The sequence below is a fragment of the Bombina bombina genome, chromosome 6 (genome assembly GCF_027579735.1).
Source record: "Bombina bombina isolate aBomBom1 chromosome 6, aBomBom1.pri, whole genome shotgun sequence".
Lineage (NCBI taxonomy): Eukaryota > Metazoa > Chordata > Amphibia > Anura > Bombinatoridae > Bombina > Bombina bombina.
This window is the reverse complement of record NC_069504.1, coordinates 918,953,964-918,968,866: the sequence shown is the minus strand read 5'-3', so window position 1 is coordinate 918,968,866 and position 14,903 is coordinate 918,953,964. Positions and strand designations below refer to the sequence as shown.

The window sequence follows — 14,903 nt, the reverse complement described above, 5'->3', positions numbered from 1 at the left end:
TACTATGCGGTACCGGTGTGTACTGACGTTTTTCCTATACCTAAAAGGCTTACAGAAATTATTAGCAAGGAGTGGGATAGACCCGGTGTGCCCTTTTCCCCACCTCCTATATTTAGAAAAATGTTTCCAATAGACGCCACTACTCGGGACTTATGGCAGACGGTCCCTAAGGTGGAGGGAGCAGTTTCTACTTTAGCTAAGCGTACCACTATCCCGGTGGAGGATAGTTGTGCTTTTTTGGATCCAATGGATAAAAAATTAGAAGGTTACCTTAAGAAAATGTTTGTTCAACAAGGTTTTATCTTACAGCCCCTTGCATGCATTGCGCCTGTCACTGCTGCTGCAGCATTCTGGTTTGAGTCTCTAGAAGAAGCCATTCACACAGCTCCATTGGATGAAATTATGGACAAGCTTAAAGCACTTAAGCTAGCTAATGCATTTGTTTCTGATGCCATTGTACATTTAACTAAACTAACGGCTAAGAACTCCGGATTCGCCATCCATGCGCGCAGAGCGCTATGGCTTAAATCCTGGTCAGCTGACGTGGCTTATAAATTGCTTAATATTCCTTTCAAGGGGCAAACCTTATTCGGGCCCGGCTTGAAAGAAATTATCGCTGACATTACTGGAGGTAAGGGTCATACTCTTCCTCAGGACAGGGCCAAATCAAAGGCCAAACAGTCTAATTTTTGTGCCTTTCGAAACTTCAAGGCAGGAGCAGCATCAACTTCCTCCGCTCCAAAACAGGAAGGAACTGTTGCTCGTTACAGACAGGCCTGGAAAACTAACCAGTCCTGGAACAAGGGCAAGTAGGCCAGAAAACCTACTACTGCCCCTAAGACAGCATGAAGGGATGGCCCCCTATCCGGAAACGGATCTAGTGGGGGGCAGACTTTCTCTCTTCGCCCAGGCGTGGGCAAGAGATGTCCAGGATCCCTGGGCGTTGGAGATCATATCTCAGGGATATCTTCTGGACTTCAAAGCTTCTCCTCCACAAGGGAGATTTCATCTTTCAAGGTTATCAGCAAACCAAATAAAGAAAGAGGCATTTCTACGCTGTGTACAAGACCTCCTAGTAATGGGGGTGATCCACCCAGTTCCGCGGACGGAACAAGGGCAAGGATTTTACTCAAATCTGTTTGTAGTTCCCAAGAAAGAGGGAACCTTCAGACCAATCTTGGACTTAAAGATCTTAAACAAATTCCTAAGAGTTCCATCATTCAAAATGGAAACTATTCGAACCATCCTACCCATGATCCAAGAGGGTCAGTACATGACCACAGTGGACTTAAAGGATGCCTACCTTCACATACCGATTCACAAAGATCATTATCGGTACCTAAGATTTGCCTTTCTAGACAGGCATTACCAGTTTGTAGCTCTTCCCTTCGGGTTAGCTACGGCCCCGAGAATTTTTACAAAGGTTCTGGGCTCACTTCTGGCGGTTCTAAGACCGCGAGGCATAGCGGTGGCTCCGTATCTAGACGACATTCTGATACAAGCGTCAAGTTTTCAAATTGCCAAGTCTCATACAGAGATAGTTCTGACATTTCTGAGGTTGCATAGGTGGAAGGTGAACGTGGAAAAGAGTTCTCTATTACCACTCACAAGAGTCTCCTTCCTAGGGACTCTTATAGATTCTGTAGAGATGAAAATTTACCTGACGGAGTCCAGGTTATCAAAACTTCTAAATGCTTGCCGTGTCCTTCATTCCATTCCACGCCCATCAGTGGCTCAGTGCATGGAAGTAATCGGCTTAATGGTAGCGGCAATTGACATAGTGCCATTTGCGTGCCTGCATCTCAGACCGCTGTAATTATGCATGCTAAGTCAGTTGAATGGGGATTACTCAGATTTGTCCCCTCTACTAAATCTGGATCAAGAGACCAGAGATTCTCTTCTCTAGTGGCTTTCTCGGGTCCATCTGTCGAAGGGTATGACCTTTCGCAGGCCAGATTGGACGATTGTAACAACAGATGCCAGCCTTCTAGGTTGGGGCGCAGTCTGGAACTCCCTGAAGGCTCAGGGATCGTGGACTCAGGAGGAGAAACTCCTCCCAATAAATATTCTGGAGTTAAGAGCAATATTCAATGCTCTTCTAGCTTGGCCTCAATTAGCAACACTGAGGTTCAGCAGATTTCAATCGGACAACATCACGACTGTGGCTTACATCAACCATCAAGGGGGAACCAGGAGTTCCCTAGCGATGTTAGAAGTCTCAAGGATAATTCGCTGGGCAGAGTCTCACTCTTGCCACCTGTCAGCGATTTACATCCCAGGCGTGGAGAACTGGGAGGCGGACTTTCTAAGTCGCCAGACTTTTCATCCGGGGGGAGTGGGAACTTCATCCGGAGGTGTTCGTTCAGCTGGTTCATCGTTGGGGCAAACCAGAACTGGATCTCATGGCGTCTCGCCAGAACGCCAAGCTTCCTCGTTACGGATCCAGGTCCAGGGACCCGGGAGCGGCGCTGATAGATGCTCTAGCAGCCCCTTGGGTTTTCAACATGGCTTATGTGTTTCCACCGTTTCCGCTGCTGCCTCGACTGATTGCCAAGATCAAACAGGAGAGAGCATCAGTGATTCTGATAGCGCCTGCGTGGCCATGCAGGACCTGGTATGCAGACCTAGTGGACATGTCGTCCTGTCCACCATGGTCTTTGCCTCTGAGGCAGGACCTTCTAATACAAGGTTCCTTCAACCATCCAAATCTAATTTCTCTGAGGCTGACTGCATGGAGATTGAACGCTTGATCCTATCAAAGCTTGGCTTCTCTGAGTCAGTTATTGATACCTTAATACAGGCACGGAAGCCTGTTACCAGAAAAATTTACCATAAGATTACGCGTAAATATTTATATTGGTGCGAATCCAAGAGTTACTCATGGAGTAAGGTTAGGATTCCTAGGATATTGTCCTTTCTACAAGAGGGTTTAGAAAAGGGCTTATCTACTAGTTCGTTAAAGGGACAGATTTCTGCTCTGTCTATTCTTTTACACAAACGTCTGGCAGAAGTTCCAGACGTCCAGGCTTTTTGTCAGGCTTTGGCTAGGATTAAGCCTGTGTTTAAGACTGTTGCTCCGCCGTGGAGCTTAAACTTGGTTCTTAAAGTTCTTCAAGGTGTTCCGTTTGAACCCCTTCATTCCATTGATATTAAGCTTTTATCTTGGAAAGTTCTGTTTTGATAGCTATTTCCTCGGCTCGAAGAGTCTCTGAGTTATCTGCCTTACATTGTGATTCTCCTTATCTGATTTTCCATTCAGACAAGGTAGTTCTGCGTACTAAACCTGGGTTTTTACCCAAGGTAGTTTCTAACAGGAATATCAATCAGGAGATTGTTGTTCCATCATTATGTCCTAATCCTTCTTCAAAGAAGGAACGACGTTTGCATAATCTGGACGTAGTCCGTGCCCTGAAGTTCTATTTACTGGCAACTAAAGATTTTCGTCAAACTTCTTCCCTGTTTGTCGTTTACTCTGGACAGAGGAGAGGTCAAAAAGCTTCGGCAACCTCTCTCTCCTTTTGGCTTCGTAGCATAATACGTTTAGCCTATGAGACTGCTGGACAGCAGCCCCCTGAAAGAATTACAGCTCATTCCACTAGAGCTGTGGCTTCCACCTGGGCCTTTAAGAATGAGGCCTCTGTTGAACAGATTTGCAAGGCTGCGACTTGGTCTTCGCTTCACACCTTTTCAAAATTTTACAAATTTGACACTTTTGCTTCTTCGGAGGCTGTTTTTGGGAGAAAGGTTCTACAGGCAGTGGTTCCTTCCGTTTAAGTTCCTGCCTTGTCCCTCCCATCATCTGTGTACTTTAGCTTTGGTATTGGTATCCCATAAGTAATGCATGACCCGTGGACTGAATACACTTAACAAGAGAAAACATAATTTATGCTTACCTGATAAATTTATTTCTCTTGTAGTGTATTCAGTCCACAGCCCGCCCTGTCTTTTTTAAGGCAGATCTAAATTTTAATTAAAACTCCAGTCACCACTGCACCCTATGGTTTCTCCTTTCTTGTCTTGTTTCGGTCGAATGACTGGATATGACATGTGAGGGGAGGAGCTATATAGCAGCTCTGCTTTGGGTGATCCTCTTGCAACTTCCTGTTGGGAAGGGAATATATCCCATAAGTAATGGATGATCCGTGGACTGAATACACTACAAGAGAAATAATTTATCAGGTAAGCATAAATTATGTTTTTTATGAACATATTTAAAATATTTGGGAGCTCATAAGCCAGTGAGCAATCTATCCTTTGGGAAAGCATGCACTTTCTGATCATTTCAGTATCTGTTTAAAGGGACAGTAAAGCCAAATTGAAACTTTCATGATTTAGCTAGAGCATGCAATTTAAAGCATATTTCTTGTTTATGTCTAATATCACATTTTGATTTGCTCTCTTGGTATCTTTTGTTTTACAGTAAGCCTAGGTGGGCTCTTTGGACCTCAGGAGCATGCACGTGTCTTTAGCATTTTATGAGTGGTGTTTGTAGTAATGTTGTACAAAGTTGCAAACACTGTTGTCATAGAATGCTAAAGACACATGCAAGCTCCTGAGAACAAAGCTAAATTTGAAAATGGAAGTAAATTGGATATTGTGGGTTCTTTCTAAATCATGAAAGACTAATTTTGACTTTATTGTCCCTTTAACATTTTTTTTAGGGGGGGAAATAAGGGGGAAATGTTTTTTATAGTAACTCTATACACAGCTAGGTGTATTTTGTTTTATATTTTTCAGTAATTTTAAACATTTAATCATGAGCTTAGATTCTTGATACTGAGTTTCTGACAGTGTGTACGTTTATATTTTTTTATATATATTTAAATGTGGTTTCATCTTTCATAGGTGGATTATTCTAGACCCTCTGCTAAGCATCGTAAAATAGCTACCTCATTCCGTGACTCTTCCCTTAAAGAGGTCTTATTGTTTGCATGTTCTCTTTTAAAAGAGGTGAGTTGTTAGATAAAAATATTAGGCATACAGTCCCTTTACTTGCTATAAAGCTAAAGGATATAAAGGTGGATTATTATAAATAGGGCACCTTTGTTTCAGAGTCCCTGAACTTGAAAAATAAGTGATTATCTCAAAATATGATGTCATTTTTAAATAATACATGGATGGGTGTTTTTTTATGTAAAACTGTTTCTATGATTTTTGCTTAGTTTATTTTTTTAATATTTTTATTTTGAGATATTTAAGCTGTGTTGTTGTATTATTCCAGTGTTCTATCTTTAATCCTAGATGGTGTTAATATAGCAATGTACAATGCAGTTTTTTTGGAAGTACTTCATTTTTTAATCCCATTTTGCATTCTCCTTGTGCTTCAAAACAGCATTTTACCCATGTATTATCATCATCCGGCCAGTGGATGGAGATCATTGTTATCCCAACTTAAAATAAAATTAGTATCACTGTCCTTGACCTTATAGTCATTTGTGGATTTAAAAATAAACTTAAAGGGACATGAAACCTCAATTTCTCTTTTATGATTTTGGTGTAGAGCAGACAATTTTAAACAACTTTCCAAATAACATCTATTAACAATTTTTCTTTCTTCCATTGGTAACCTGTATTGAAGGAGCAGCAATGCACTAATGGGAGCTAGCTGAGGTCATTAGTAAGTCAATGATAAGAGATATATATGTGCAGACACATCAGCAGCTTGCTCCCAGTTCCTGAACCTTCCTAGGTATTTTCAACAAAAGATACCAAGAGAATGAAGCAAATTATATAATAGAAGTAAATTGGGGAGTTGTTTAAAATTGTATACTCTGTCTGCATCATGAAAGAAAATGTCTGTTTCAGGGGCAGAGCTAACCTTGGAAGAGAGCAGATGTCTTCTCCTGAAGCTCCCACTCGCATTCAAAAATATTTTTATTTTCTCTGAGAATCTGACTAAAGTAATACACATTACCTTTATAACTCTACATCTACAAACGTTTGTGATCTCAGGGACAACTAAATTAGGCATTTTTGCGGAGTGGAAGCTGCGACGCAACATTTCTACATGATGCAGCCCTGATCTGGGAAAGCACCGTGGTGTTCGCACTGACTTACTGCTCATTCCTAGTAGAGTGGAACTGTACGCCGGAACATCCTCTCATTAACTACAGCTTAAATTTAACTGTCTCTTATGGATGCACTATAAAGGGCTTGATAACTTTTATTATAATTTACCGACCTAGAGACGAGGACCGCAGAATCCTCCTCTTCCATCTTACCCTGGTAATTGGGCAACATAAGCCAGACCTCATACTACACTCTGAAAGCTGGTCTCAAGATTCTTGACTTCACCTTGCAGCGCCATGGAATCCCTGAACAGATGGGAAAACGCAGACTTAAAAAGCATAGAAGATCACTTTAAGGATCTTAAACAGACCCTTCTTGAAGTTTTTGAACATGCTAAGAAACTGCCACAAATTATTCAACACGCGCCAAAACAAAGAGATTTGCAAATCCTGCCCATCTCTGCAAGTGTTTGCTCCGTAAATAGTAGAGACATACCTAATTATCACAATTCGCCATGTGAGCTGACTGGACCGCCCTGCACTGGGTGCTGGAGCCCTTGTTTTGAGATAATTTCTCCTATTCCTCTCAGGAACCCGCACATGGGGGTTACTCCACCCAAAAGTGACCCGTTTTTGTAAAAGAGTAATGTTTAAAGTAAAAAGTTTCTCTGTTATTAGACTCTGAGGTAGAATGAACATATCTATATGCCTTTAGTGGCGTTATAATTTAATGTCTGATGTGTTATATGCAACTCTTGTAATATAAGATCTTGATGTTATGTTCACTAATAACCTCAATAAAAGATTTAAAAGAGAAAAATGTCTGTTTCATGTCCCATTTTTAATGCCTTTTTTAGGCATTGTATTTTTATGAATTGTGTTGATTGGTATGAGTATCAAACCATTTATGGTGACAGTATACCTCACAGGTAAATCTAAGCTTTGCCATGGACAATTACTGTTGTGCATTTGTCTATATGTCCATCTTATTCAGAGTTCCATAAGTATGCTATACAAGTGTATCACTATTTTATTCAGCATTCACATTTTGCCATTATTGGATGTTAACCTTGGAGAAACATATTTCAATGCCACTACAAGATAAAATGTTTATTAGCAAAGCTGCCCTCAACGTTTCCTCTGGGCCTGATAGGGGGTGTATCCCATTAAAATTTTCTTTCTGTCTGGCATTTTCCTATTTCAGTTGTGTACCCACAAACGATATTGTGCATTAGGACACAACAATAATTAATGGACCTGTGTAGATGCAACTACATCAAAACAGTGGTTACCAACTTTGTAGCATGGTAATGTGTACAACTAAATAGCTCTTTGAATTATACTATTTGCAAAGTAGAGCATGAAGAATCGTTATAGATAAAATAATTTTCTTTAATAAGGTAGTGAGGGTTCACAAACCATTATGCCTCGGATGACAATCCCTAAAACTAGGAGGCAAAAATTCCCTAACTTTCAAAACCACCCCATCCTTCCCACCTCACTGGTATCCCAGTCTAAATCTTTGCCTTCTAGGAGGGGGGGTGAATACATGAGGTGCTTTTGATTTTTTTTCTTCCTGCTAACGGTTCTCAGGCGGATGTGAGGCCCAATATTCCCCGTCCGGGAACTGCTGCAGATTATCAAAGGGGAGACTGAAGTAGGGGACAGTGCAATAATAAATTCCGTTGTATGAGTTTATCACAGCCTACCACAGTTGTTGCAGTGACTGGTCCCTTAACCTCCTTCTGTGGGTCGTCTGTATACTCCTGCATTATATCCTCTGCTGTAATATGCTCAGAATTGGATGAGCTAACCACTGAACACAGTACTTTATGCAGCTGGAACTAAAGGTACTCCACAAAGATGGTAAGCAGTGGTCTGGACAGGTAAGTATGGAACTTTTTGGCACTCTTATAGTCCACAGAGTATCAGCAGGTACATTGTGTAATGTAACATCACATCCAGGGGATTTGAAGATTACAGGATATGGCCAGTCACTGAGGGTTAATGTCTATATATGGGTGCTTATTCATTAGGGGGGACTTGGGAACCAATGTCTGACAGATATTTTGCATTGGCTCTTGAATTTGCATACTTTTTTGCACACTTTATAGGGGTATGTACTTAAAATTTACTTTAAAGTATCTTGTATTCATCCTTGAGCAGAGAAACATAATTGCACCTTTTCAGCTATTCATATTCCAGGGGTCAGGACTTAGGGAGCAAACTATCTGATTTGTCAATCTCTTTATCAAGGGGAATGGGCCCTGCATCAAGAAGTGTTTGATCAGATAATTGAACTATAGGGTCTCCCAGAGGTAGATCTGATAGCTTCTTGTTTAAACCACAAACTTCCCAGGTACATTAAAAGATCCAGCGACCCATGATCAGAGTAAGGAGATGCTCTAACAGCTCCCTGGTCATTTCAACTTGCTTACATATTTCCTCCAACAGTTCATCTTCCAAGAGTGATCTCTTGGATCAAACAGGAGCAATAGTCAGTTATTTTGATTGCTCCAACCTGGCTGCGCAGAACTTGGTTTGCTGATCTAATTCTGATGTCTAGTTGTCCCCCATGGTTTCTTCCTTTAAGCACAACCTTCTTTTTCAAGGTCCTCTTTATCATCAAAATGTCAATTCTCTCAACTTAGACTTGCAGATTGAATGCCTGATTCTAAAACAGAGGTGTTTTTCAGATAAGGTTGTGGAAACCTTAATTCAATCCAGAAAACCTGTCACTAGAAAAATATTATCACAAGGTTTGGAATGTTTAACTGTCTTGGTATGAAAATAATTATTTTAATTGACATTTGTTTCAAATTCCTAGAATTCTGCTATTCTTTGCAGAAAGGTGTAGATAAGGGTACATCTGCCAGTTCTTTAAAGGGTCAAATTTCAGCTTTATCAGTTCTTTTTCTCTAAAAGGTTGAGCAACTCCCGAACATTCAGAACGTTGTGCAGGCCTTGGTTAGGATTCTTCCTGTTAACTTGTACTTTTCTCCTCCTTGGAATTAAAATTTAGTTCTTAGGATTCAGCAGATACCTTCTTTCTTTGAGAGTGTTGTTCATTCTAACCATTTCATCAGCCAGAAGGATATTTGAGTTATCTAATCTTTCATATCACAAAGATAAGGCTGCTTTACGAACAAAATTTGATTTCTTACCTAAGGTTGTTTGTTCTAATTTCTATCAATCAGGAAATTGTAGTTCCTTCACTTTGCCTATTTCTTTAAAATCTAAAGGAAAGACCCCTTCATAATTTGAATGTAGTAAGAGCCTTAACATGTTTATATTAAAGGGATATGAAACCCAAATTTTTTCTTCTATGATTCAGATAGAGCAATTTCTCTTGCAAGGTGTATCCAGTCCACGGATTCATCCTTTACTTGTGGGATATTCTCATTCCCTACAGGAAGTAGCAAAGAGAGCACACAGCAAAGCTGTTCCTATAGCTCCCCCTCTAGCTCCACCTCCCAGTCATTCTCTGTGCTGGCTCTAAGCACTAGGGTCTCTCTCGGGAGTGTAAAGTGAATGTGGTGTTAGAATTGTAGTTTTATTATCTTCAATCAAAAGTTTGTTATTTTAAATGGTACCGGTTTGTACTATTTACTCTCTAGCAGAAAAGTGATGAAGATTTCTGCTGAGAGGAAAATTATTTTAGCATGTTGTAACTAAAATCCACTGCTGTTCCCACACAGGACTGAGGAGTACCAGAAAACTTCAGTTGGGAGGAACAGTTTGCAGGGTGATCTGCAATAAGGTATGTTCAGTCATTTATTTCTAGAGAAGACTGAGATAATGCTAGAAGGACTGACAATATCCCCATGAGGGGAGGGTAAGCTATGTTCACAGACTTAGTAAGGAATTGAATGCTTACATAATAGGGCTAATATACTGGTTGACACTTATTCAGGGCAATCGATTGTTTGGCTAAGGAAAAATCGTTTTGCAAGACACTTTGAAAGCCCTTTTGGGTTTTTGCTGGGGTTATTACCCACATGGCTGTTTTTAGTCACTTAGGAGTGATTTACTAGGCCTCACAGCTCCGGAGTAGAGTGGGAGGGGCCTAATTGCCTCAGATGCACAGTTAGAATTGCAGAGAAGTTCATGCTGTTTCACATGGAGGGTCCTGCTGATGTTTGAGGGCCTAAAAGAAGCTATATTCCCCCAAATCTGATCCCTAAGGGAAGGTAGGGCCACAGCAAGGCTGTGGCAAGGTGCTGTAGTGATTTAACCAGGTGTTGGCTTTAGGCTGCTCCGGTTTGGGAATTAAGGGGTTAATCGTTTTGAAACTTAGGGTGCAATCTTATTAAGGCTTTAGCTACATACTGTGAAAATTTCAGAAAGATTGCTGCATTTTTCACCGTTTTGTAAAATTGTGTGCTCTTTTTTATCTCTTAAAGGCACAGTAATGTTTTTTTTCAAATTGTGTTTTTTATTTGATTAAAGTGATTTCAAGCCTGTTTGTGTACTCTACTAGTCTGTTAAACATGTCTGACACTAAGGAAAATCCTTGTTCAATGTGTTTAGAAGCCATGGTGGAACCCCCTCTCAGAATGTGTCCCACTTGTACTGATATGTCTATACACTTTAAAGATCATATTGTTGCACTTAAGAATGTGGCCCAAGATGATTCTCAGACTGAAGGTAACGAGGGTAGCCCGTCTGCCTCTCCCCAAGTGTCACAACCAGTTACGCCCGTGCAAGCGACGCCTAGTACCTCTAGTGCGTCTAACCCTTTTACATTACAAGACTTAGCGGCAGTCATGGATAATTCTCTTATAGCCTTCTTATCTAAACGGCCCGTGTTACCTGCAAAGCGTGATAGCTCCGTTTTAAGAACAGATTATGAGCATTCTGACGCTTTGGTAGCCGTATCCGATATACCCTCACAACGCTCTGAAGTGGGAGCGAGGGATTTGATGTCTGAGGGAGAAGTCTCTGATTCAGGAAGGATTCCTCCCCAGACAGATTCAGATACATTGGCTTTTAAATTTAAACTAGAACACCTCCGTGTTTTACTTAGGGAGGTATTAGCTACTCTGGATGACTGTGACCCTTTGGTGATCCCAGAGAAATTGTGTAAAATGGACAAGTACCTAGAGGTCCCTGTTTACATGGATGCGTTTCCGGTCCCTAAGAGGATTGCGGATATCGTTACTAGGGAGTGAGATAGGCCAGGTGTCCCTTTTGTCCCCCCTCCTGTTTTTAAGAAAATGTTCCCCATATCTGACCCCATGCGGGACTCGTGGCAGATGGTCCCTAAGGTGGAGGGGGCTGTTTCTACACTAGCTAAACGCACAACCATACCAATTGTCCTGGTCGGCCGATGTGTCATCTAAATCCAAGTTTTTGAACATTCCTTTCAAAGGAAGACCCTATTCGGGCCTGAATTGAAAGAGATTATTTCAGATATCACCGGGGGAAAAGGCCATGAGGGTAACGCTTCACATCCCAAGGCAAACTGGAAACCTTACCAGGGCTGGAATAAGGGTAAACAGGCCAAAAAGCCTGCAGCTGCCACCAAGACAGCATGAAGGGGTAGCCCCCGATCCGGGACCGGATCTAGTAGGGGGCAGACTCTCTCTCTTCGCTCAGGCCTGGACAAGAGATGTACACGATCCTTGGGCATTAGAGATTGTAGCCCAGGGATACCTTCTAGAATTCAAGGACTCTCCTCCAAGGGGAAGGTTCCACATTTCTCGTCTGTCTACAGATCAGACAAAGAAAGAGGCGTTTTTACGCTGTGTAGAAGATCTACATACAATGGGAGTGATCCACCCAGTTCCAATTGCAGAACAAGGACTGGGGTTTTACTCAAAACTGTTTGTGGTTCCCAAAAAAAGGGGGAACTTTCAGACCAATCCTGGATCTCAAAATTCTAAACAAATTCCTCAGAGTCCCATCATTCAAGATGGAGACCATTCGGACAATCTTACCTATGATCCAGGAGGGTCAATATATGACTACCGTGGTTCTAAAGGATGCGTATCTGCACATTCCTATCCACAAAGATCATCACCAGTTTCTCAGGTTCGCCTTTCTGGACAAGCATTTTCGGGTTGGCCACTGCTCCCAGAATTTTCACAAAGGTGCTAGGGTCCCTCCTGGCGGTTCTAAGACCGCGGGGCATAGCAGTGGCGCCTTACCTAGACGACATCTTAATTCAGGCGTCAACTTTCCAAAGAACCAAGTCTCACACGGAGATTGTATTGGCCTTTCTGAGGTCTCACGGGTGGAAGGTGAACATCAAAAAGAGTTCTCTCTCCCCCCTCACAAGAGTTCCATTCCTAGGAACCCTGATAGACTCGGTAGAAATGAAAATATTTCTGATGGAGGTCAGAAAGCTAACTCTTAACTACTTGCCGAGCTCTTTATTCCATTCCTCGGCCATCTGTGGCTCAGTGCATGGAGACAATCGGACTAATGGTTGCGGCAATGGACATAGTCCCTTTTGCTCGGATACACCTCAGACCACTGCAACTATGCATGCTCAAACAGTCGAATGGGGATTATGCAGATTTGTCTCCTTAAATTCAGTTGGACCAGGAGACCAGAGATTCTCTTCTCTGGTGGTTGTCTCAAGATCACCTGTCTCAAGTAATATGTTTCTGCAGGCCAGAGTGGATCATCGTAACGACCAACGCCAGTCTGTTAGGCTGGGGTGCGGTCTGGGACTCCCTGAAAGCTCAGGGCTTATGGTCTCGGGAAGAAACTCTTCTCCCGATAAACATTCTGGAACTGAGGGCGATATTCAACGCTCTTCAGGCATGGCCTCAACTAGCGGCGGCCAAATTCATCAGATTTCAGTCGGACAACATCACGACTGTAGCTTACGTCAATCATCAGGGGGGAACAAAGAGTTCCCTAGCGATGACGGAAGTAACCAAAATAATCAGGTGGGCGGAGGATCACTCCTGCCATCTCTCAGCAATTCACATCCCAGGAGTAGACAACTGGGAGGCGGATTTTCTAAGTCGTCAGACTTTTCACCCGGGGGAGTGGGAACTCCACCCGGAGGTATTTGCCCAGCTGACTCGGCTATGGGGCACCCCAGAGTTGAATCTGATGGCGTCCCGTCAGAACACCAAACTTCCTCTCTACGGGTCCAGGTCCCGGGATCCCAAGGCGGTATTGATAGATGCTCTAGCAGCGCCTTGGTCCTTCAATCTGGCTTATGTTTTTCCACCGTTTCCTCTCCTCCCGCGTCTGGTTGCCAGAATCAAGCAGGAGAAGGCTTCTGTGATTCTGATAGCGCCTGCGTGGCCACGCAGGACTTGGTATGCAGACCTAGTGGATATGTCATCTGTCCCACCATGGACACTGCCAATGAGGCAGGATCTTCTAATACTGGGTCCGTTCAAGCATCCAAATTTAGTTTCTCTACGTCTGACTGCTTGGAGATTGAACGCTTAATTCTATCAAAGCGTGGGTTCTCTGAGTCAGTTATAGATACTCTGATTCAGGCTAGAAAGCCTGTCACCAGGAAAATCTACCATAAGATATGGCAGAAATATCTTTGCTGGTGTGAATCCAAGGGTTACTCATGGAGTAAGATTAGGATTCCCAGGATATTGTCCTTTCTCCAAGAAGGACTGGAGAAAGGATTGTCAGCTAGTTCCTTAAAAGGACAAATATCTGCTTTGTCTATCCTGTTACACAAGCGTCTGGCAGAGGTACCAGACGTTCAAGCGTTTGCTCAGGCTTTAGTCAGAATCAAGCCTGTCTATAAACCTGTGGCTCCGCCATGGAGTTTGAATCTAGTTCTTTCAGTTCTTCAAGGGGTTCCATTTGAACCTTTACATTCCATAGACATTAAGTTGTTATCTTGGAAAGTTTTGTTTTTGATAGCTATCTCTTCTGCTCAAAGAGTTTCAGAATTATCTGCCTTACAGTGTGATTCACCTTACCTGGTGTTCCACGCAGATAAGGTAGTTTTGCGTACCAAGCCTGTTTTTCTTCCTAAAGTTATTTCTAACAAGAATATTAACCAGGAAATAGTTGTTCCTTCTCTGTGTCCTAATCCATCTTCGAAGAAGGAACGTCTATTACACAATCTTGATGTAGTTCGTGCTTTAAAGTTCTATTTACAAGCAACTAAGGATTTCAGACAAACATCTTCCTTGTTTGTTATCTATTCTGGTAAGAGGAGAGGTCAGAAAGTGACTGCTACCTCTCTTTCCTTTTGGCTGAAAAGCATAATCCGTTTGCCCTATGAGACTACTGGCCAGCAGCCTCCTGAAAGAATTACTGCTCATTCTACCAGAGCAGTGGCTTCCACATGGGCTTTCAAAAATGAGGCTTCTGTTGAACAGATTTGTAAGGCAGCGACTTGGTCTTCACTGCATACTTTTGCCAAATTTTACAAATTCAATACTTTTGCTTCTTCGGAGGCTATTTTTGGGAGAAAGGTTTTGCAAGCAGTGGTGCCTTCCGTTTAAGGTACCTGTCTTGTTCCCTCCCTTCATCCGTGTCCTAAAGCTTTGGTATTGGTATCCCACAAGTAAAGGATGAATCCGTGGACTGGATACACCTTGCAAGAGAAAACAGAATTTATGCTTACCTGATAAATTACTTTCTCTTGCGGTGTATCCAGTCCATGGCCCGCCCTGGCATTTAAGTCAGGTAAAATTTTTTAGTTTAAACTACAGTCACCACTGCACCCTATGGTTTCTCCTTTTTCTTCCTAACCTTTGGTCGAATGACTGGGGGGTGGAGCTAGAGGGGGAGCTATATGGACAACTTTGCTGTGTGCTCTCTTTGCTACTTCCTGTAGGGAATGAGAATATCCCACAAGTAAAGGATGAATCTGTGGACTGGATACACCGCAAGAGAAAGTAATTTATCAGGTAAGCATAAATTCTGTTTTTAAGCAACTTTCTATTTTACTCCTAT

General features: G+C 42.2%; 1 protein-coding gene across 1 annotated transcript in view; it reads left to right on the top strand.

Annotated features, from left to right (window-relative positions):
- RANBP17 (RAN binding protein 17) overlaps nt 1-14,903 on the top strand; it is a 1,312,934-nt gene that overhangs the window by 64,469 nt on the left and 1,233,562 nt on the right. The window contains exon 6 of the mRNA XM_053718559.1: nt 4,846-4,950. Coding sequence (XP_053574534.1) covers nt 4,846-4,950 — 105 coding nt within the window. The remainder of the gene's footprint in view (nt 1-4,845; nt 4,951-14,903) is intronic.